Source organism: Anolis sagrei, chromosome 5, assembly GCF_037176765.1.
Source record: "Anolis sagrei isolate rAnoSag1 chromosome 5, rAnoSag1.mat, whole genome shotgun sequence".
Classification (NCBI taxonomy): domain Eukaryota; kingdom Metazoa; phylum Chordata; class Lepidosauria; order Squamata; family Dactyloidae; genus Anolis; species Anolis sagrei.
This window is the reverse complement of record NC_090025.1, coordinates 110,375,907-110,401,543: the sequence shown is the minus strand read 5'-3', so window position 1 is coordinate 110,401,543 and position 25,637 is coordinate 110,375,907. Positions and strand designations below refer to the sequence as shown.

The following is a 25,637-nucleotide window of genomic DNA, read 5'->3' as shown; positions in this document are numbered from 1 at the left end:
CATTTTTTTAAAAAAGTTATTTGATTGAAAGCTCAAATTTACAAACACAATTAAAAATGCACCATACAACTAGGAAGATGGTGTCTTTGAACTTTGTCAGCACAGGTTCGCACAGGTGGGCAACACAATCTGAACTGTACATTGGGCACACAGTTTATTTAGACTGTTTATCTAGACAGGTATCTAGCAGCTTCTTTTGAAAATGTATTTCACTGCCACACACAAAATCCTTTCTCCTTAAAAGCACTCAGAAGACAGTTTTTTGGCACTGAAAGGCGCCCCAATAAACTTCTGAATGCAATTTATAAAAACAAAACAAAAATGCAATGTCTATTTGCCCTTATCTGCCTTCCCATTAAACTATCTGAGACAGTACCAGTTCATGTTTCTTCAGCTCAAAGATCATTCAGCACACTAGCAAATAAGCTGAAAACATGGCAAAAACCACAACTAATCAAGAACAATTTAATCATATAGCAATTTAGTGCATTAAAAATGATTTAGCTAAGTAAGCTGATTTTACTGAAGTTACTGAAAAAATGTGTTGACAAAAATTAGAAAATATACTTTGAGGCAATCTTTGATATCATTGTATGTTTTAATTATGCAAATCCATATAGTTTCAAAAATAAGTACGAATATTAATTTTCCACCGTTTAAATTTACCTACTTTATCCTAGATCATGAAGATCATCACACTGCTTTTGACTTCAGATCTGGTAAAATATTGAGGCACTGTGTGTGATATGCTGCAGTGAAAGTTATGTCTGTAGTTTAACAGCAAGGCTTTAGGTAGGGGGAGCCCACTAAATATCCTGGCCTGGGAGCACACTTCATTATGTGGGAGCCAGGCATGTAGCCGGGGAGGGGGGAGGCTTTGGGGGTTTCAGCCCCCCCCCTCCCGAAATTCTCATGGTGGTCTGCGAGAAGGCCTTACTGGTACATTATTTAAACTGTTATGTTTATTCATATCATAATCTGATCACCATGCTCAATATATCTCATATGCATGGGGGTATTGGGGTAATGATACAAAAGGTTTGCTAGAGTAGACCCTCTTTCACTCAGTCTCAGCCCACCTCCCCCCCCCCCCGAATCAAAATCCTGGCTACGGGCCTGTTGGGAGCCAAGGTCTGAGGTGACATTCCACAGTACCAACGTAACATCATCCTAAGGCAGACCAAGGAAGTCCAGCACAGCAAGGATATGAGATAGTTTTAAATATCTCTGCCTCTGAATTTCTTTGCTTGACTGCTGCTCTTCAAACATTTAGGATAGGGGGTAGGGATCAGGACTGGTTGTTTTTACTGCTCTTTCTCTTATCAGGTTTAATAAACTAGGGCTTTGTTTGGATTCTCAACTGTATACGTTCAAACATCTTCTGGGATTGCAAAGGAATGACACACATCTTGGTCTCTAAGCAGACTATCCTTTATTGACCTGATAGACAAATAAGGCATGTGTGGGAACTATGTCTTTCACTTGCTCTAAGATTATTTTCAGCACAATTTTCCGTATATTCTTATTATTCACTTGAATGAATGGCTTTAATACCAACAGTACTAGCTTTATCTTGACAATACTGGACTAGATGAGAGTGAACAAATGGCACCAATTCAGATAAGACAAAAGTGCCCCTGTTTCAACTTTGAGGAATGGGCTGGAGTGAAAGTTCTCTCTCACTTTAGCTCAATCTGACAGAGAAGCAATTTGCAGAGGAAAACTGGTCAAAAATTGCCTACAAAAGGAATGGTGAGAATGGACTGCAATAAACAAGCTGAGAATTTTGGGAAATAAAAAATAAAGACTTTTTTTAAAAGGTAAGGGGTGGATTGGTGAATTAAAATATTGACAATGAAGGAAAAAAAGACAATGATGCTATATAGAAATAGTTTATTGACATAGAATAAATAGGTCATAAAAATAAGATTAATTTAAATTAAAAGGGAATAAAATTGGGGGGGGGAGGGATATTGAGATGATGACCTAAAGATAATTTGAACCTTAGTTGAAATGGATAAATTGTTGATATGAATATTACTCATGGCTATGTATTAAATTTAACTATATTGGTTTATATTTAGCAGAAACTGAAATAAAATTAATTAATATATATGTAATAATTCAGTACTTTCCTTTGTTTGATGAGGGGAAAATGCAGTTGTGTTTTTAATACTTTTCAATTTTCTATTTTTTCTATTTTATTTTTTCAAAAAAGTGGGGATAGATATTAGCTGTTAGTTTTAGTTGTTAGGGATGGGGGGATAAGAGGAAAATATTATTGGGATATGTTTGTATTAGTTTCCTTATGTGGTTTTTTAAATTTATTTCAGTGTCTGTGTTCTTTCTTTTTTTTTTTTTACTTTTAATTAGTTGTGCAAATTTAAAGCTAGCGAGCAATCTATTTCTGGTCACAATGAAAAATGTTGGTTTTAAACTATAAAGTTCTGAGTGGTTCAAGATGGGATTTTTCTGAAAAACTGTACACACCCATATAAGTCCACCTATGTTTTGATATTGTCACAGGAGGCTCTTCCCACTACCCCACTACTGTTTAACATCCTTTTGGGAACTGCCTGTTCATGGGGGGAAACTCTTATTAATGTGAAGTGCTCTCTGTATTTATTGTTATTGGATATGCTTTTAAATGCTGTTCATATCATTGCTAATTTAAATATGTTTTAACTTTTATATATTCACCACAAAGGATGATGCATCAAGCCCATCCTGTGTCTGCAGCGGTGACATTAATTTTTAGCACCAAAGACTTGGAAAGTGGTATCTTTAATATATAAATTTAGTGACACGATTTTTCTATCTGTTTATTTTAATAAATACATAAATGATCCCACCAGACCTGGTAGGATATTGAGACACTTGGTACGACATGCTGCAGTGAAACTTATATCTATAGTTTAACAACAAGGCTTTAAAATATTATTTTCCATGGAGAAGCCTACACTGGTCATTTTGCAACTTCTGCTTCAGGCAGTTAGCAATTTTGTTCTGATATTCTTTTCATATCCAGTAAGAGTTATGCTTTGTTTCCAAACAAGCACAGTGTAATCTGCATGAGTTTTGGGCCAGAAGCTGCAGAGGGAGGAGGAAGACGCTGCAAAATATAATTTGCTCCCTTCTCTTCTGGTCCAAAATGAGTTTGAAAATTTTGACTTTCTGATTAATGTATTTGAGAGATTATAGATTTTTCCAATGTAGTGTCCCCTTACTGCTGTCTAGGGTGGGGTCCGAGTTTTTATCGAGGAGACTGACAGGTGGACTAAAGGGTAACCAATTTTACTGTATTGATGAATAGGAATTCAGCCTGTGCTAGATGGAATACACTCCCCCGAAAGACACAGGTCCACAGTTTGAGGATACTTCTGGGAGGCCCAGGTTTCTGAGTTGGCCAAGAGTGTCTTTGCACTTAAAAACTTGTGCACAAACTGCACCTGTTCCTTAAGATACTAGATATGGCCATGGTGGTACATGCCTTAGTTACATCCCTTTTGGATTACTCTAACACACTCTACATGGGCTTCCTCTGAAAAGTATTCAGAAACTTCATCTAGTACAGTGGTTCTCAACCTATGGGTCCCCAGGTGCTGTGGTCTACAACTCCCAGAAATTCCAGGCAGTTTACCAAAACATTTGGGGACCCACAGGTTAGAACCACTGATCTAGCTCAAACAGCTGTTGCCAGACTACAGGAAGTGCACCATTTCCTGTTGCAACCTCCACTGGCTGCCAATCAGTTTTTGGGGACAATTCAAAGTGTTGGCCATGATCTATAAAGCCCATGTCCAAGTTATTTGGCAGATTATATCTCATTCATATGAAGTGTACAGTTCAAGTCATTCATACTTGCTATCTGAAGTTTTCTGATAGGCAGGCACTTAATATGATTGAGCAGCTTTGGGCCTGTTCTGCTAATAACATTATAGATTTCAGATGGGGAGAGAAGGGATAGTGGTACGGGAAAATGGGGAAAGGGCTTTCAAGAATGTGCTTTGCTGTAGAGAACATGTCAGTTCTTAGATCACTTCTACTTCTCAATAACAGCAGAATAGGGAGAGATCTAACATGCTGAAGGCCAAGACATAACTTATGCTGGCTTGAGCTGTGTGAGCGCGCTTATCTCTGTGGTTCTATACTTTGAATGGAAATATGTATTACAATTGTAACTCAGTAACACGATGGGTTTTTTCCAATTAAATGCCTGTAGATATGACTCAAATGAAAGCTGAGGGACCTTATGTCATTGCCAATATTTTCTTCCCATAACTCTTTCTTAGAAGAACATGAAGAACAGTTTGAAAATATTATTTGGTTTTGACTTTTACCAGGCTAATGACAACCACATTGCAACTTTGAACAACTTTTTTAAAACATCCCAAATTTACCATTTTATTGCTACACCCGCAAAATTCTCTTAGGACATTTTGTAAAAAAGATCAAAGTGTTCTTAAAGACACAAATGTAATTTGTCAATGTGATGGTTGTTTTGCACTTCTGATAAATTTTAGTGTTGATTATTCTACGAATAGTTGGAGATGTGCTGAAATTTTGACTTGTATCTGTCAAGATACATAATTTTGCCACCAAATTGGTTTGGAGTTGTAAGTATTGTATGTACTAAAATAGGCTTCTGACATCTCTGAGATTCTGTAGGATGTGGTTAGTAAAAGCAGATTTTGTTTTCATGGAGCCAGTTCAGAATCTGAACTTGCAACCAGAACTCATGGCAACAGTGGTAATGCCTCGATTGAAATGGTTTCATTTAATTCAACATATGATCACCTCCAGCTTCATATTCCCAAGGGTTTCTTGATTACACTTTCTAAATGCAAATAACCTCATATTTATCAGGGTGAAAAAGTATTTTCCTTTTACTGTTTTTATGTTAAACTTTAGCTGGTGAATTTGACAGAAGTGACAGTTGTAAGACTTATTGTTTTTTCTCATGTATCCCCCTTCTCCTCATCATGTCTAACTGCATTTTTTGCATTGCACTAGCAGGGGAAAATTAAGAACAGGAAGTCATGACTTCAAAATCACAACAGCAGGCACAGGTCTGCACTTAAACCTTGAGGAAGCTATGTATAAAGTTTATACACATTCAGAATATACATAAGCCTAATACAGATAATGGGGCCATGGTGGCACAGCGGGTCAAACTGCTAAGCTGCAGAACTTGCTGACCAGAAGGTTGGTGGTTCAAATCTGTGGGACAGGGTGAGCTCTGCCAAACTAGCAGTTCGAAAACATGCAAATGTGAGTAGATCTATAGGTACCACTTTGGCGGGAAGGTAACAGCACTCCATGCAATTATGCTGGCCACATGACCTAACAGGGGTCTATGGACAAGGCTGGTTCTTTGGCTTAGAAATGGAAATGAGCACCACCCTCCAGAGTCAGGCTTGACTAGACTTAATGTCAAGGGGAAACCTTTACCTAATACAGATAACGCGTGCCTATCAAATACAGCTGTTCCATGCATATTGTGGAATAATGCTATATTTGTATTTGCTGCAACAATGAAATCAGTAAAATAGAAAGCCAAGAATTACAATTTCATGTGTAATAGCAGTTACCCTCAAGCAGTTACCAGAAAAGGTGGGGGGGGGCATCTTTTTAAAGCAACCTTCAGAGTTACAGACTGTTGTTCTTTGTTTCATATATAACTATGTTCATCTACAAGCCACATCTAATATTTCTCATGAAGATATGAAGACTTCACTTATTATCTCCTCCTATAGTTTCATGTGGGTTTACAAAGGATTGGAATACCAGCAACTGGGAGGTTTACCATAAATCAATATTGGTATGGACAGCATTTAATTTCTTTGATATATATGAGGGACTAATTCATCAGGATTTTTTTTAATTCCTTGGCAAAAAAAGCATTGCATGATTGTTGTCATTTCAGTGGGACAACTCTGACTGGATATTTTAAGGTTAAAGTTTTAAATTGACAACAAAGAGTCTAATAATTTGATAAATTCAGTTTTGTAACGTATCAGATTTTTTGAAAAAAATGAAATGTTGCCAAGTGAAGTAGAACACACATTAACTGAATGGGACATATTTGTGTGGTTAACATAAATAGTTCAATATTATTTAATAGTTCAACATAAAAACATCTTCATTTCACAATATTTTTCTTTTTCTTTTGGCATATGATATAATACTTAAGTCACACCCAATAACAGTAACACAGCCTATTTAAAATATAATGTAGCCTTAACAGTATTTTAATATTTTACTTCAACAGAAATCAGCTCTTACATTGACCCCCTATTAGTGATCTCCACCTGAGCTTTTGGGTTTATTTTATTTATTCAATTTCTAATCTGAATTTTATTCCATAAACATACATTAAGATGAAATCTTCTCTCTTATCAAATTAATTTAGTAGTGCATCTTTAATCACATTTAAGGAACCAAATAATATCATAACTAGAGCCTTAAAGTAGATATCAACAGAAGACATATAACCATGTAAAACATATGAATATTACTCACAAGTAGGCCCCATTGAGTTCAACAGTGGCTTCCTACCATCGTATGTATATGATGTCAGTGAAATTACTTCAGATGTTTCTAATTAATTTGCAATTTAGATTCAAATAATTTTATATATCAAGTTTAAATTGAGTGGGAAGTGGGAATTAGTAGACATTTTATTCACTGCATTTACTGTTTCATTATAGAGCAATGAGATATAATTTCAGAGGCAATGAGATATCCTTAATATCAGGTTTTAATAATTCAAAATATCATCAAAATGAGAGTTGTCAAGGAACTAGGCTGTTCACACCTACAATTCAGTGATGAATGACAGCCGGTGCCATGCTGGTGTGGCATTCCTCAAGGCACTAAACCCCTAGGATGCCTGCCTGCTATTTGTAGAAGAGTCCAATTGACTTCTGTAAGTCTATTGTATAGCGAACAGCTTGCAAACAGCAGCTTGAGAACCAAAATCAATTGTACAAACCTAGATCTCCTGAAAACATCACATGTTCTCACTTTAGAAAATTTGCTTTGTGAAAGCTGTTCAAGTGTATTCTAGACTTTGTTCAGTATTTAATATGAAAATATTGTGCTTGGAAGGAGAAGGAAATGTAATAAACAATGGAAAATGGATTACTAGAATAAAAACCTTTAACATTTTTAAAAGAAGGTTGCTTTGCCTTGTGTTTTTATATCTGGTGAATGTTAAATAAGGACTATCTCCTGCCTTTACATGATTTTAAAATCTTATGAAGCAATACTACTCAAATCAAAGTAGGTTTATTCTAATACATCCTTTTATTCAAGCATTTTGATACCATAGCTGAAGCTAACAGATAAGCTTATGCATTTAGACTTTCCTATTTAAAAAGTAAGAGAAAGAAGCAGTTACTTACAGCACTTCCAGATCACGGAGAGCTCTAAATGCCCCATCTTCAATACAGCTGATCTGGTTGTAATCCAGTTGCCTGTTAAATAGATTAGGAGGCGATATGTGAAAGACATGAAGGCTGGCAGCATTACGGATAAGAAAGCTTTCTTACGAGACGAGGCTGAAAGGTAGGCCACGGGAACTGAAATGTACTCCCCAAATACATTCATCTGCTTAAGAATGTCACACGCCATTCTGGTCTTGACGCCACCACTGAAATCTTTTTGTTTCGAACTGTGCGTGCAAAAACACGACAGCCCTGGGAAAGCTCCAGTAAATAATAACTGCACCTTATATTAAATGCCAAAGGAATGCAATTTCATTACATCAAGAAAAGCTATCCATTAAAAGCTCTCAGCGTCATCTCGCTGAAACAATTTCATTAAGGTAAAGGGCTGTAAATCACTTAATGTCACATGCATCCCCTCGGTGACCTAACACAATCCATTTATCAGGGAAGCTCAGCTGCATGTTAATTTCTCTATCCTTGGCAAGGAAGAGCAAGAGAGACCACCCTTAGTTCTACAAACACAGCTTCCTTCCAGATTTCCACATTCTGAGGCATGTATATGGTTTTTATAACATTTCCCAATTCCCTCCTGAATAAAGCTGAGCTACATTCTCATTCAGCAAAACAAACCACAGCATATGACTGCTGTAAGTTTGTTTTTTTCATGATCATATATAGATAAGGTGTAATAAAGGAACACTGCACTTCTAGATGTTAAAAAATTAGCTATGCTGCCTATGCATTATTCATCTTTGAATATTAAAATGTACATTTAGTTTCCTGAAGAACATTGCTTTTCTATCAAAAGCATTACTAGTGTTTACTGCCTCATGCAGAGGATGGTGTAGGAAGGTACTTTGATACACTTTTTCACCAAGGAGACTCACAACTCCTCTGTTCACAACTCAGGTTGAATTATCTGAGTTATCAATTTGATCAATCTAATAAGCATTAAACATTAGCAAGGGGAACTATGCAAATAAGTGTACTTATATTACTCTACGTGGTTCCAAAGAAATGTGTTTAGAAATAGGGTGATAAGATTATAAGTCATTTCAAAGTTATTAATCTTAAAACAAGATTGTTTTCTCCCCTTTTAATAAATATTAATTAAACACACAAACAACTTAATCTGTCTGTTCCAAGTCAGTCCAGTGGATTGTCTGAAACAGATCCAGGCAACTATGTAAAATCAAAGATGGATTATATCTACAACCATAAATGTATTTCTGCTATACAATGGAATCTGGTGGATTTTATCCATTAGGCATCCAGGATGCCCAATGGATGGAACTATAAATGTTCAAGTCCCATTCTGTACAATGACATAGTAAAATAGTGTCCCTTCTAGAAAATGGAGAACAATACAAACAAGTTGGAGAGAACATGGGAATCTGTGAAATTGTGGAAGTCTACAACAATTGTGCCTATTTATTTATTTATTTGTCACATTTGTATACGGCCTTTCTCAGGCAGAGGTGACTCAAGGCTGTTCAATCAGCAGCAATTCAATGCCATAACAAATATCAAAATATAGTTAAAGCAATTATAAAAACAATTCAACATTTAGTGCTTGGCATATGGCAAAATCTAAGTTTGCTTTGGATTCTTTTTTTAAAATATTCTCTTTTCAAATATTTTTAAGCTGTGGTTGATTGGAAGCAGACTATAAATTAACTGGTTGATTATAGGTATCCACCACTGGCACATGATCTGAATAAGGGTGATTTTTTTAAAGATTCCCTTTTAGATCTTGGGTTACAGTATTGGTAAGTGTCAGGAAATTATAAGATCCTTATTACCTACAGAAAGTACAATTACAGCCTGAACATTAACTACTTTAATTTAAAGTGAGGTATAGTCCTACACATTTTTACCACGGGATAATTTCCTGTACAATCGACATGATTCATTTGCAAGCAAACCTCTTTTGAAATATAGATGTACATTATGTTCACTTTACTGAATTAAGATCTTTGCAAGCAAAAACAGTTGTCCACCCGTTTTCCTGGAGGTTAGTGTAGCTCCCTGCAACAATTGTGAATATCTTTGGTGAAGGGGAGAAATGGGGTGTCACTGTTGTAGTCCTCTGTTGGGGTGGGAGAAAGGAGATGGTCCTGTGTGCCACTTCACATACTCTGGCTCATTTTCCTCTTCCTAGGCGGCATAAATCTCTTTTGCCCAGCCAAAGGAAAACAGATACTGAGGTGACCAGAAACATGTAGCAAAACGGAAGAGGAGGAAGTGGAACAGGGGGAAGTGGCTCTGGATGATCTTCCTCCTCCTGTGTGCTGTGTGTTCCTGTTCTACCTGGTACTCCTCTTATTTTACTCTGGTGGAACAGAGATTTGCAGAACCAGGAAGATGAGCCAGATCTGCAGGATAAATGAAGCAGCATGGGGCCAGCTCCTCCTGTTACCTGCATATTGTGAGTTTATTCTTCCTGAGAAAGGAAGAGAGATACCAAGTGGAATAAAGAATCACAGTAAAAAGGATGAAGAACTGGCCCCACCTGCACCTTACCGAGTAGATCCGATTCCTCCTTCTATGTGCCACAGGTTCCTGCTCGTTCCCATTCAAAACACACCAGAAATCTCACCTCTTCCATGTAATCTTTGACTTAGGATCTACTTCCCTATTACTTCTTAAATTAAGGGCGCATTTATACTGGCAGTAAAACCCATACTTGCACTGAACTGGCTCGTAGCTGTCACATAATGTTTCTGCACTTCTGGTAAGTACTGCTGATTAAACTGGGCTAAACAGCAGTACTAAAAATCATAGACTGCTGGAGAATTAACTTGAAACTCTGGGGTATCCCCATGGCCTTGAGGCACTGTGGACAGCAGGATTAGGTTCAATTTAGACCAGTATGGTATCCACACAAGACACCACTACCATCTCCCTTTCCCTATGCTCATCAGCACAAGGAAAAGGGGACAGATCACGTTCATGTTGCCTCCACTCCCAGCCAACTGCAGAGTTCTGTTTGACATCAATAAAAACAACCACACAACTCGGAAGATGGTGAGTAGATCGACTGCTTTGGACTGACACCAGATGGTCAGTAAAGGCATGGGCAAAGTCAAGAATATGGACTTTAATTTCATATAATTATTTCCTTGTTACTGTTGATTTCTTCTTGTTTCCATTCCCCTGTAGGCCCCACCTTCACTGAATGTAGATTTATAATTCATAGGGGCAGATATCTGCTTTCTTATATGCAGAGTAATAGTACTATATAAATAATGAAGAATGAAGAAAGAACAAGAAAAGCAACAATTAAAGGAATTGTCACCAGGTTGTAATAATAATTTATTTATTTTGATATAATGCCTCTGAAGAAACTTTCCAAATTGACTTGACACAAATAATTAATGTGCTGTAATTTTTTTTCTCAAGTCTCAATACAGGTGTTAACACAACCTCTCATCCTCAGACCTGGCAGATGAGTGACCAGTTGGTGACACAGCTGGTGAAGCCTTGCCTTTCCATACTGCTTGGCAGCATTTCTTGGTTACATTATCACCATCACCTGTCCTTCCAAAGTTATTAACGTTCGTAAATGGTCAGTTGTCATAAAAGAAAGCAAAAAACTCTGCTTCCCTTCAAAACATTGCTGGTGAAACCTACAGTTCCTGCATTTTGAAACTGGTTCCTTTGCTTCCATTACTATGTTGTTTTTTGATTCACAAAGGTGAATCAAAATACAACTTAGAGATTCATCACAAACAAAAACTAAACCTATATTTAACAACTGAAGATGGAATGGATATTCATCAGTTTTCTCATAGGTCAAATCTGGAATTTTTGGCCTCTTGAGAAACTCAAATAGGGCTAACAGTGGGAACACACAGATTCCAACCTGCGACCTTTCAGTCAGCAAGTTCAGCAGCTCAGTACTTTAACCCACTGCACCACCGAGTGTTACCATGGGTAAACCAAAGGTTATAAAGGTTCATAGCCTTTGATAATTTAATAAACCCTTATATTAACCTTATTTTTGTTTCCAGCACAACATAAGCTGTACACCTTTTGAGAACTGTGCAATTTTGTAGTAAAACTCTACACTTACAGTTTTCACTTTATGCAGAAGTCTGTGTAGCTTTCTAAGGGAAAAAACCCTTTACATTGTTTTACCATGTACTTAGGCAAAAATGCATACCATACCCCTATAGAAAAGATATAGTGACAGTTTCAACCTCATAGCTACAGCTTTTGCCAATTTGAAAGCTCCATAACCTAAATGTAAGGAAACAGGAGAGGAAACTTGAACCCACCAAAGCTGTGTATTTTTGGCTCAAAAAAGGATTACACAACTTGAAATTTACATAAAGAAATCTTTTATAAAATCCAACAATCCACCACAGAAAGTAGACACATGGCTTTGTTGTGAAACTGGTTTTTCTGCACATTTTTGTTGTACAATATTGCTTTTTAAATAGAATTAATAGTTCGTGTTAAAAATAGGCATACATTTTTGTTAGACTGCTTTTTTCACATAGAATCATAGAGTTGGAAGAGACTTCATGGGCCATCCAGTCCAACCCCCTGCCAAGAAGCAAGAAAATCGCATTCCTGACAGATGGCCATCCAGCCTCTGCTTAAAAGCCTCCAAAGGAGACTCCACCACACTCTGGGTCAGAGAGTTCCATTGCTGAACAATTCTCACAGTCAGGAAGTTCTTCCTAATGTTCAGTGGAATCTCCTTTCCTGTAATTTGAAACCACTGTTCCATGTCGTCATCTCCGGGGCAGCAGAAAACAAGCCTGCTCCCTCCTCTCTATGACTTCCTCTCACACATTTATACATGACCATCATGTCTCCACTCAGCCTTCTCTTCTGCAGGCTAAACACACCCAGTTCTTTAAGCCACTCCTCAGGGCATGGTCTCCAGACCTTTGATCATTTAGTTGCCTGCAGACAACAGTACCACTGTACAACATGAAAAACTGCATGGAAAACAGTAATGTTATACAATGAAAACATGTGTCCACTTTTTGGGGTAAAATTGCTGGATGTTTCTTAACAGTTTTGTTGTGCAAGATTTTTATTGTCCAACACTGCTATTTTCTATGTAAAAAAACCAGCAAACTTGGACAAAGGGTATAAAGTACTGCCTAGAAACAAACTTTTTGCACAAATCCCACAATTTGAATGATGTGGAATTTCCTTTCTATGCACGTTTTTGCAGAAAGACACTCTCATGGGAACCTGTGTGATTTCTGAAAAGCTACAGTTTTCTGGGAAAGCTGCATAGCTTTTATTTTGAAAATCTGCAGCTTCTTGCAACTGGGCGGGGAGGAGGGAATCCCCAAATGTGTCAAAGTTATGGAATAAAAAAACTCTGTAATTGTTCTCAACATCCACGACGACTCAGAAAAAAAAGAGATTTTCTATCACTGATTTACACTAAGAATAGAACTAAAAAGAATTAAAAGCATCGCCATAAAGGGGGGAAAAATACAAAATACACCAGATCCAGAAAAGCCATCCTTTCTCTGAGCAATCAGACATCACCTGCTGAAATAAATAATTTCTCTTCAGTTTCCTTTTTTTTTAAAAAAAAATTGTTCTGAAACGCTGTTATGACCCGATATTTATAGAGAATATATTCCAAGAATGCCTTTTAATACCTGAAACTGTGGGTAATAATGAAGAACATATTTTGACTATACTTGGATAGAAAAATACTAAAGAATCACGCTGAGAGACACCTCTGAGGTGGAGGAATACTTTTTGGAGCATGGGTAAGTGAAACTGTGGATATCAAGTGCATAGATCAGAGGAACATGCTGTATTTACAGAACTATTTTTTGAAAAATCCAAAATATTCACACCCTTTTTTATTGTGCTTGCCATCTCTGGTGCAGACTTCTGTGTGCTGACTGGCACTGTAGGACTGTAAGAGGGAATAATGTGCTATTCTGAGCAGAACCAAAAGAGTTTCAATTCCCTAAATTAATTATACTTGAAATTATAGGGAAAAAATCTTAACTTTCCAGTTTTTTAAAAGTGTTGAATTGGGGCTTCTTTTAATGTTAATGCTACAATCTTGTTACAAAGCATACTCTCTTTCCATTAATTTCATCAAGGGATGTAATGCATAGCATACACCAGCACTTCAACTATGTGATATTCCTCCACTTTTCAGTGAGGCCACTGTACAAGTAACTAAAATGTTACAGTGAGATAATGCATGCCTTGTTAAGTTACAACCACAATGATCCTTTGTTATCAATTAGAAAAAGGAATTAATTATAAGCAACTAGTTATTTATAACTAGTTTGTTCCAAGGTGTAGGACCCATACCTCTCAATCTGCTTTCATTCTATCACAGCAGCCCAATTTCTCAAAAGTGTGAAGGAGATATAGTATCAAAGGCACACTTCAATTTGAGATCATGCCTGCATGGCTGCATTGCAATATGATCCGTAAAGGCCGTGTTGCATTATCAAGGGCCACATGTACTCATAAATATATTCTGTGTGACCACAATCCAGTAGGAAACTGTTCTTTGCAAATTTCACTGAAATTAATTGGACCTGCACAAGGGGAAACTAAGGGAGCATCTACACTGTAGAATTAATGCAGTTTGACGCTACTGTAACTGCCTTGGCTCAATGCTACGGAATCCTGGGAGTTGCAGTTTTACACAGACTTTAACCTATTCTGCTAGGGTGCTGGTACCTCACCAAACCACGGCTCCTATGGTTCTATAGCATTGAGCCATAACGGTTAAAGTGGTATCAATGCATAAATTCTACAGTGTAGATCAGTGGTTCACAACCTGTGGGTCCTCAAGTGTTTTGGCCTACAACTCCCAGAAATCCCAGCCAGTTTACCAGATGTTAGGATTTCTGGGAGTTGAACATCTGGGGACCCCCAGGGTGAGAACCAATGGTGTAGATGTACCCTATGCTCTCCTACTCAGTTTGCAGAAGAGAATCTGCGATTGGATTCTGTCTTATTTCCCCTCCTCCCAATAGTCTTCCTCCCTGCAACATATTACTTTCCTACTCAAAACAATAATTTCCTAGACACTGCAGTTAATCATTTTGGTGCAGTGTTTGTGTTGCAGAGTGTTTTTTAAAAAACCATTCTCAGGCACTTTCCATTTTAGCTAATTAAGGGCATTTAACAATTAAGTTAATAGGCTTTTTATTTTAAAGGGCCAAAATAATATCTCCAGCACAGTTCTCTAACCTCTGGAGCTATTTATCAAAGCCATTTAAATTAGTACAATGGCATGAAATGTTATCCCCTGACACAACACAAAAGAGAAATTGTTTCGAGACAAATTGGCAAAATCTTTTAATGCCATCAAATTTGCCTAATGCAGTCTGCAGGTTAATCTGTAAAAGGGTGAGCAGTATGTTGGCCCATATCTTATTATCCTTAGCTTTCAATGTATAAATCAGCTCTGACACAGCTCCTCCTAAATCATCCATATTATACACAAAGAGAAAGATTTAACGGCACAGAAAGCACTACAGCAAATTTACTCCTATAAGGGCTGAGAGGTAGATTTCATCTAAATTGGTGCAAGTTCAGGTACATCTGAAAAAAACCAGCAACCTCACAACTTGGGAATCGTTCTTTTAATGACATCCTCCAAGCACTACTGTAGTTGAGGAAGGTAGCAAATTTCAAACTTGCTGCTTTCCCACATATATATTTTTTCCTATTCACCCTGGGATAAAACTTGGCACAAACCATTTTCCTGGCAGCAAGACTGCTGATTAAAATGTAGTCTCCCCTTTGTTTCATATTCTTTGAGCTATTACTGAACAGCAGCAACAGATTCTATAAAGGCCACTACAGAGAATCTACTGAGAAAGAAAATGAGTGCTAGATACTATTTTGACCCGAGAAGTTGCCATTGAATATAAAGAGACATTCTATCATTCGGTCAGACACAAAACACTGTATTTTGGTAGACAAGAAAGTATTGTGTTGCCATCTAATTACAATTTTTTTCATGTCAGGAGCGACTTGAGAAACTACAAGTCATTTCTGGTGTGAGAGAATTGGCCGTGTGCAAGAACATTGCCCAGGGGACGCCCGGATGTTTTACCATCCTATAGGAGGCTTCTCTCACGTCCCCACATGAGAAGTTGGAGCTGACAGATGGAAGCTCACCCCACTCCCCAGATTCAAACTGACCTTTTGGTTAGCAGACTTGCTAGCACAAGGGTTTAACCCAGGGGTCTTCAAACTTTTTAAACATAGGGCCAGGTGATAGTCCATCGAACTGTTGGAGGGCCGGATTATAATTTGAAAAAAACATGAATGAATTCCTATGCACATTGCACATATCTTATTTGTAGCGCAAAAAACACTTAAAAACAATACAATGATTAAAATGAAGAACATTTTTAATAAATATAAACTTGTTAGTATTTCAATGGGAAGTGTGGACCTGCTTTTGGATGATGAGATAGGATTGTTGTTGTGTGTTTTCAAGTAATTTCAGAGCGAGGGCCGGGTAAATGACCTTGGAAGGCCGTATCTGGCCCCCAGGCCTTAGTTTGAGGAACCCTGGTTTGACCCATTGTGCCACTGGGGGCTCCTATCTAACTACAATTAGGTAAAAATACTGGTCAGTTGGATCAGCATAGAAACAAATACTGGCAAGCTGCAGAAAGCAAACCTTTGAAAATATTATAGTGACCCTGGAACATCTACTAGCATGATTCTATACTGGTCTATCTTTCTGTCAAGTTTTTACAATCCCTGTCAAGAAAGTCATATTTATTTGATTAAAAAAACTCACACAGACACAATCACTATGAGAGTTCCTAAAATCATATTTGCATTGAACTGCAGTTTCCTAGCCTTTTGAAGCCTATAAACGGAAGTACATTTTCCGCAGAAAAAGATTCTCCAACTGCAGAAGGAAGAAAAATACTGGTTATATTATGACGAATGGAAGCAGATGGAGAGAACAGAATTCCAAGGCAAAAAGCAGCTTGGTGTTGAACCAAGAACCTTTATCCAAGAAATCTGAAGGCTTACCACCCACTGTTTTTGTAGTATGGATACCAAAAGAGATGTGCTTATATAGCAGCTGTATTTCATAAAGTTTTCCTTCTGCTTGCGTGCTTGATGAAATCACCCTTGAACTGAAACAAATTGCACATGCATCTTTGCTAAAGAAGTCGGTACTCCCAAGGAAAACAGTGGGTATACCAATGGATTACACCTATTTTATTTCATAAGTAGCTTTGATTGCCTTGTCAGATATTTAAAAACATAGGTGATATGGTGTTCCATCATTACAACCACTGAATAAGAAAGATTGCTGAATTTTAATTTATATTTAAATAATTATTTTACAACAGTTCTTTTAAAGCTGGTATCATTCTTTGACCCCAGAACTCCATGGTCCAAGCTGTTGGCAAGTCCACAATTAACCAAAGTTTTCTATTACATCCAAACAAGTTACCAGGTTGAGATTAAGAAAGGATTTAAAATCACAATCAGAAGTTGCTGTAAAATACTGGCTCATTCTGTATTTTTCAAGCACATTTTCTCATTTAGGACATTATAGGTAAATGAAAACTATGCATGGGGTTATGTTACTTGTAGATGCACTGATGACTATTAAAGCCATTTAAATACTTACAAGTTTTTAATGTCCACTGCTCCACGGAAAGCTTTCCTTGGAATGGCATGAATCTGGTTTTCACTGAGATCCCTAAGCAAAAAAGAAAGAAAAGAAAGAAAAGTTAATGCAGCATATACAGGACTGTATAAAGGAATGTGTTTAAGAAATGTTTCAGTTCAATCCAAACCACTATCAACAATTATATGCATTTCTGTCACATAAATGGCTTTATATCAACTACAAAAGGCAATAACTTATGAAAAATATTGTACTTAAACATGCAATGTGGTAGCATTTCCCACTCCACTTAATTCTTTTTCAGACTGATGTTTGAAAAGAAATGAATGGACATTGTTAAAGCATCTCAAATGCTTCTAAAGACAGAAAAAATAAAGGAGAGACGATTTTTTAAAATAAAAAAACACATTTAAAATAAATTATGTTAGCAAAGTGTCAGTGGTACATTGTACATACTGATGCTTGTTTTGAAACTATATAACATTCATATTCAATTAACAAACATTTTGGTTTAACATGCTGTATTGAGGGACTTCCGTGTTCACTCAAGCTCCAAAATGCAAAGATGATGTAGCAGTGAAGGAGCCCCACTTTAATAGATACAGTAGAGTCTCATTTATCCAACATAAATGGGCCAGTAGAACGTTGGATAAGCGAAAATGTTGGATAATAAGATGGGATTAAGGAAAAGCCGGAGGTTTAGCACAGCTGGTAAATTGTCAGCAATGGTAAGATCTATCAACCAAAAGGTTGCAAGTTCGAACCCCGGGTTGGTGTGAGCTGCCAAATGACACCTTAGCTCATTGTTTACCTAAGCAATTGGAAAATAGCTTTAGCTGTAACTAGAGAAATTAGGTACCGCTAAAAAGAAGGGGAGGTGTTTTACAACACCATAAAGAAAGATCAGAAAATGCTGGGCGACCAAAAGGAAGGAAGAAGTCCTGACGGCTCTTCGTCATAGAGGATAGAGCAACAGCAACCCTTGGACTTAAGCCCAACCTTCCATGGCATCAAAAACAGCTGGACACTGAATCAAAACAACCTACCTCCTTCTGTTGTCTGTCTGTCTGTGTATTGTCTATACAAAATGGCACTGAATGTTTGCCAAGTATATGTACTGTGATCCGCCCTGAGTCCCCTTCGGGGTGAGAAGGGCAGAATATAAATAAAGTGTTGTTGTTGCTGTTGTTGTTAATATTATTATTATATTCAACATCAAATTACATTATGATTTTACAAATTAAGCACCAAAACATAATGTTTTGCAACAAATTGACAGAAAAAGCAGTTCAATACATGGTAACAGCTGTGGATAATACAGAACGTTGGATGAGCGAAGGTTGGATAAGTGAGACTCTACTGTAGATTACTTTGGCAGTAAGGATATGGCACACATCCTACATGTGTGTTTTATTATAAAACAGTTTTACCTGGAAATACAAAAATACAAAAGAAATACAGAAAAGAAAAATTAAAATTAAAAAACAATACCAAGAAAACAATTTTATGATATATAAAACCAAACTACAGCAACCAATACAACTCTATCTGTAACAATGATTTTAACATAAACAAATCCACATTATCAAACACATTCTGAACATATGACCACTAGTACTAATCTACAAGTTTCACACTCATTGCCTTCTACTTTAGGTAACACTCTTCTAAAGAAATCTGAAAGCCAGTAGATGAAGTCTGTCCCCATCTTTGCTGTAATAAAAGAAGTCCCAATCTTTTAAAAAGCTAGTCAAGAATTTCTCCTTCATTGACATCCTGAGTTTGTCCATATCAGCTAATTCACAAATCTTTGTAAGCCATACTTCTTGAGTCAGACTATCTGGCTCTTTCCACCTCTGATTCTCACTGTTCTTCCATGTCCCTCCACCCCTCAAATAAAACTCTGGTATCATTGTAATTTTGACATTGACAATTTCTTCTAGCATCATATATATTTAATTCCAACATTTCTGGGACCTTTTGCAAGGCTGCCACACTCTACTAAATGTTGCCTTTATACATCACAGAAAGTTTCCCTGGCATCAAATACCACCTTATAAAATTTTTCTTTCAAATTGTTACTCAAAGAAAATTTATCCAGATCTTCTCCCATCAACATACAGAACACATGCAACTTAAGCTATGCATGGCATAGTGCACTGTATCAACTGTAGCAGAGAAAATCATGACCTGTCAATTGTAACCAAGGCCCATGTGGACTGACATGCCCATGTAAAAGCTGCTATTTCATTTTTTAGAACTCTGGTATAGACAGGGTCAATAATCTACAGGTTTTCCCCTGCTTTTTAAATGAATTAATGACCAGAGCACTGTCAAAAAATGGAACTGGTTGAAAGGTGAATAAAGGTAAAGGTTTCCCCTGACATTAAGTCTAGTTGAGTCTGACTCTGGGAGGTGGTGCTCATCTCCATTGATAAGCTGAAGAGCCAGTGTTGTCTGTAGGTGCCTCCAAGGTCATGTGGCTGACATGACTGTATGGAGCGTTGTTTCCTTCCTGCCGGAATGGTACCTATTGATCAACTCACATTTGCATGTTTTCGAACTGCTAGGTTGGCAGAAGCTGGGGCTAACAGCAGGAGCTCACCCTGCTCCCCGGATGTGAACCACTGACCTTTGGGTCGGCGACTTAGCATAAGATGACACATAGAACCTCATCAGATGGGTAGGGGGAAAGAAAGGAAAATTGGGATAAACTGGAACGAACCATCCTTCTTCATCTCCTACCAGCTTTCCTTGACTTCTTGTATGGGTGGCCATTCTGAATCCTTTTTTGCCATTTGTCATTCTTTCCCCACTTCCTCCCCAATTTCTGCAATTAGGAGTAAGGTAGCATCTGACTCCTGAAAATGGAAGTCTTCTCTCAATTTTTCAGGTGCTGGCAATACGGATTTCCATGGGCAGCTACCAGAAATGGCCATGCATCATGGGATGGCCTCAGTGGGACTCCAGTTTGCCAGTGCTTGAAAACAGAGAGAAGACACAGAAAAGGCTGTGTCTGGTGAGATCCCAATGAGAGAATAAAATGAGGGAATAATAAGGCACCATCAACTAGACTTTACAACCAGCATGCTATTTTGCACTCACTGTTTTCCCAAGTTCCCTATGGAAAGAAGAAAGAGGAAGCGGGATAACAAAAAAGTGGAACATGCATCAAAAGTGTCATAAAGTTGACTCTTGGTTAACCAGAATTTAAGCAACCAGAACGCTAAAAAATCGGCAAAAGATTGAAAAAATAATACTTTAAATAAAAATCAAATCTTAATGATCTTGATGTGATGTCTACTCATTAAACTACCACTGTAGCAGTTTTGTTTGTTTGTGTGTTTCAAAGTCACTTGAAGTAAAAAAAAAATTAATGAAGTTCGTTAAGTAGAAAATATTTACTCTTGTTTAAATGTATATTCTGCATTCACAAAGTTTTTTTTTATAATCCAGGAAACTATGTTACATTAAGTTACATTTGTCCTTATTTGTCTTAATTTGCTTTTAATTAGTGTCTTTCAATATCAAGTCAATATAGAGTTTATGGTATGGTATATTATGGCATATAGTATTAGGCCTATTTTTGGATAGTAACGTTCAAGCAGCTAGAAACTACATTTATCAGGCATCTAGCTATCCCCATGGGAGCCAGTTAACTGAGAGTCTATTGTACATGGCTATGACTTAGATCTATCAAAACAGTATGACATCAAAAATGAGTTGTCAAAAAGTTTGTGTGTGGGGGGGGGGGGGGGGAGGGATGCCTATATTCCTTTCCTTTTTGGCCTGTGGCACTGTAGTGGTGCATATGCTGCAGACACAACATAGAAGAGCTTAGGTGTTCACATGAACAGTTTGAAGTTGCTGCAAAAATTGTAATAACAAACAATATAGGGAAGGGCCTGCAATATGTTTAGGGGCATTATGAGTGCAAGTTGCTAGTAGCAAAAGTCAGTTTCCAAATTTGCTCCACAAGCAAGACTTCAGTAAAACTCATGAACCCAAATCTCACCAGCATGTACTACTGGCTAGAGAATGAAATAAAGATTTTAATTTACTAACTAACCACTGGGAGTTATTACTTTTTATTTTATTGTGGTTTTTTTCCTTTCCAAATAAATCTGATTTCGTCTTTTATGTATGCCCAGAGAAAATAATAATAAAAATATAGAAAATATAAAGGCAAACAATTTTTCTCTGAAAGCAACTTTGTATTTCTATTAAAGATTAAGTCGTTTTGAGCTTATACTACTAGCACAAAGGTTCCAAGAGAATACAACATAAATTCTTTGAAGCAGTACTGAAAAACAACAAACAAGCACTCATTAGAAGAATGTATGAGAAGAATAAAATGGAAGAAATGCACATTATAAAGACCTCATATATTTGGGTTATTGTATTATGAAATTACTTGTTTTGTTTTAATTCAAAAAGCAACATTTTGCATTTAGATAAAAAATAAAATTACAGCGTAGGAAAAATAAAAATTAAGAGCACATTTCTATATGTATTTTTTTTAAAAAAAAGAAACTTACGTGGATCATAATAGTAGATCACATATAATGCATCAGCTCTTTGCAAGTGAAGTCAGTTCTGCATTGCGGCTATTTTATTACTCACCACCAAAGACTTCCAGTTGAATATGCCATTTGCTTCACTATGCACGGAGAGCTATTATTTTAATTGTATAAATGGAAATTGTTATGTGCAATAACTATATCAGGCACTTCTAAAGTTGGAATGCAGCTCTTTTTTCCCCTGAATAGCTAAACCGTCATTTACTTTCAGGCAATAAATTTTCTGTAAAAGGAAAACCTGCCTCTAAACTTAATTACCGGTAATTTTATTTTTCCTCCCTGGTTTAACCTCTCTTAAGAGTTTGATTAGTTGTATCATAAATCTATAATGGCATCCAATATTTTGCAGAAACGACTGAGCAGGGAAGGAAGGAAGGAACACTATGCTCTTATTTTAAGAGCTAAGAGCCATAAATAGAAATGCAAAGAAGCAGCTTAAACCTCCATGCTTTGAACAGCCATATCTTGAGAAAATGGGGTGAACAACATACCACAAAAAAGCACCTATTATAACCTGTAAAGAACAGGTATTAATTACCACTAGCTAACTGGAGCCACAAGAATGCTTACACTCTATGACCCTGAATAGCTTTATTAGTGGATCCTGTTCTATAGAGGTTATGCATACAGTAGGGAAAAGACATTGCCATATCCTAACATGTGAAACTGAAAATCAGAAACTCCCTTGATAAGCACTGAATTCTCAATCCCCTTCAATGAAATCTAATATAAGAATTTAACATGTCACCCTGACGTGACAGATGCAAACATGTAATCTCGTACCTGGTTACTGATGTGAAACCATTTCTGAAGGACAGTGAGATGCCATTTCTGAATAGATTGCTTAGAAGAACCCCTCAACATCTCTACCACCACGTCATCACAGCATCTTTACAACTGTCTTGTGAGCAGCTCTAAAACGTATAACTGATCTCCAAACTAATCAAGGCATATTTCTTTTTCTCTTTGGGTCTGCTCTTCTTTACCTCTTCTACTCCATGTTCCCCTTGATTATATGCTAGAAATGTGAATCCTGAATTTGTCCTTGCAGAGGAAAAGAAAATCTTCTTGATATAAGATGGGTAAATAAATAGATTGATTTCTGTACTCCCTGATCTGGGGGAGAATTTTTTTTTTTTGGTAAAATTCAGTAAAAATGTGTGTGCGAGGGGGTGGGGAAATAAAAAAATCCTCATTGTTGTTGTTGTTTATTCATTCAGTTGCTTCCAACTCTTTGTGACCTCATGGACCAGCCCACGCTAGAGCTCCCTGTCGGCCGTCACCACCCCCAGTTCCTTCAAGGTCAAGCGAGTCACTTTAAGGATACCATCAATCCATTTTGCCCTTGGTCGGTCCCTCTTCCTTTTTCCTACATTTTTCATTTTGGGAATTAACCGCACACAGTGAGAAAAACCACAGTAGAACCGGCTAATTCATCACAAATTATTTAAACCTTTCCCAACTTTTCATCACAAACTATTTAAACCCTTCTCAACGAAGATTCTTCATTGTATATACTAGTAAAAAATTGAGAAGGGTTTAAATAGTTTGTGATGAATCAGCCTGTTCTGCTGTACTTTTTCTCACTGTGTATGGTTAATTCCCAAAATGAAAAACATAACTTTAGTGTAGACAGGAAAAATATTTGTTTTATGTAAAATGAAGAAAGCCAAAGGAAGAAAAATCCTTCAAAAATTCCAATCTCTGATGGCAAGATTTCATGCAGGGGGTAGAGAAGATTTATCTGGCAAATTTACCATTTGGTTCCTGATGCAACTAATGTCTAAGCTTACACATGTCAGGCTTCCTAGTATTCTGCTTGTAACCCCATCCCATCCTGTCAACAGGATGTAACTTTTCTATCTGTAGGTCGTCTTAGAAAGGGGACATCCTAAAAAAATGAGACACAAGGCTACTCACATCTATCAGTCACAAATTGCCAGAAATGTTGAAGGCTTGTAAACAGAAATATATGTAACACATCCTCCCAATGGATAACAATTTCAGTAAATGATGGACTGTTTCTAAGTTGCACATTTGTTTCTGCCTTGGCACCCAGCCACGTATGAAATATACCAAAAGTTTTATCCTTCCACTTGTTTTCAAATACAGTCTGGGTAGAATTTCCACCTCACTTCAGAAATACAATAAGAAGGAAGTTTGGAGGAGAAAGTTCACAAATCCTTGGAAAGGTTCACACATCACCCCAGAAGGACTGAAGAAATTGAAACAATGGAGGGAGACAGAGAACTTTATCCCTGTATATATTCCTGGAGGCAGTGTTATCTCAACAACATTATCTCCTTCTGGGCAAAGAAGTGCACTTGGCCCTGCCTACATGACAACTTTTATTATAAGCTCTCCTTTGCAAATAACCTGCTTCTCCTTTATCTCACCCTTACTTTTTAACATTTTATCCTGCACATGTGGCCCGTCCACTGTCACTGTGATTGTGTTTATTGTAATTTTATATTGCTTAATGTATTCACATGTTCTTATGTAATTATGTTGTTGTTATTTGCTGCTTGTGTTTTTGGTTTTATTTTGCTGTAATCTGTTGTTGGGGCTTGGCCTCATGTAAGCCACCCCAAGTCCCCATTGGGGGAGATGGTGGTGGGATATAAATAAAGTTTATTATTATTATTTTATTATTCACAGGAATAAAAATGTAAATTATGGAAAAATAATTTTATTTTACAGTTTATTTTTCAATGTATTGTCGAAGGCTTTCATGGCTGGAATCACTAGGTTCTTGTGGGTTTTTTTCGGGCTATAGGGCCATGTTCTAGAGGCATTTCTCCTGACGTTTTGCCTGCATCTATGGCAAGCATCCTCAGAGGTAGTGAGGTCTGGGCCCCACCCCAGCCATTCCACAGATATATAAACCCATTGTCCTAATTCCAACAGACCTCACTACCTCTGAGGATGCTTGCCATAGATGCAGGCGAAACATCAGGAGAAATGCCTCTAGAACATGGCCCTATAGCCCGAAAAAACCCACAAGAACCTAGTTTATTTTTCTTCACTTCACTTTCTTACACTTCTTCTAACAAAAATAGAATTCTTGAAATACCAACAGAGGCTCTGCTTCTGGTAATGTTAATGCACACTGTCAGCAATTGTGGTCCCTAGCTGTAAATTGCCTCTTGTGAATCTGTCACAATATTCCGCTTCTATAATATTGCAAGCAATAAAAACGCTAAAATTTCTCTTGTGAATGCAGACTCTCAGCCAACTTTCCGCTACAAGTTTCATTTTTTCTTCTTCTACCAGATTAGTGGAAGATTTGAAGGTTGAAGAGGGTGATTGGGAAATTAGTGTTTCATTCTGGTCTGTGCATAGATTATAATGGAAACCCTGTGCTCATGGGCCACAAAGGCAACTACGCAGAATGCCCATGCATTAAGATGACATTGCCTGCAGGAGGAATCACTGGGGCTGGGGGAATTTAAAAAGCTATGGCTTATCTCAGAAATGCATGTGAAATAGACTGTTCCAAAGGCACATTATTTGGATATTGAAAATAATTCTGATAAATACTCTGTTTTCATGCAATCTAAATGAACCCTTACTTTGACATCAAACCTAAACTTATTTTAATACTTCTTTTCTACCTTAATCCACATATAAAACTGTATTATTTGGCATTATTGCATCTGAAAATTTGAAAAGCCTAAGTTTTGTACAGAAAGAGCTGAATTGCAATGCTTTACATATGCTGGAAACTGCCCTGAGTCCCCTTGGGGAGATAGAGTGGTATACAAATAAAAGTTTATTATTACATTTATTATTTATTATTATTTACATGACATCTGCACTGTAAATGAGCAACGTACATTGCCACACACTAAATATAAGCAATTTTCTTCTTTGTAGGCTGATTAGAACACATACGCTGCTAAAAATTACTTTGTATATCTAAGTGTTTTGCAGCATTGCCCCACATGCAGCAATGTTCCACATCCTTCTGAACATTTT

The 25,637-nt window shown here is 37.1% G+C and overlaps 1 protein-coding gene across 14 annotated transcripts in view; it reads right to left on the bottom strand.

Moving 5' to 3' along the window:
• SLIT2 (slit guidance ligand 2) overlaps window positions 1-25,637 on the bottom strand; it is a 294,505-nt gene that overhangs the window by 90,440 nt on the left and 178,428 nt on the right. For all 14 annotated transcript variants that reach the window (XM_067468990.1, XM_067468994.1, XM_067468992.1 and 11 more), the window contains exons 5-6: window positions 17,080-17,151; window positions 7,407-7,478 (exon numbers count right to left, since the gene is read on the bottom strand). In XM_067468990.1, the coding sequence (XP_067325091.1) occupies window positions 7,407-7,478; window positions 17,080-17,151 (144 nt within the window). The remainder of the gene's footprint in view (window positions 1-7,406; window positions 7,479-17,079; window positions 17,152-25,637) is intronic.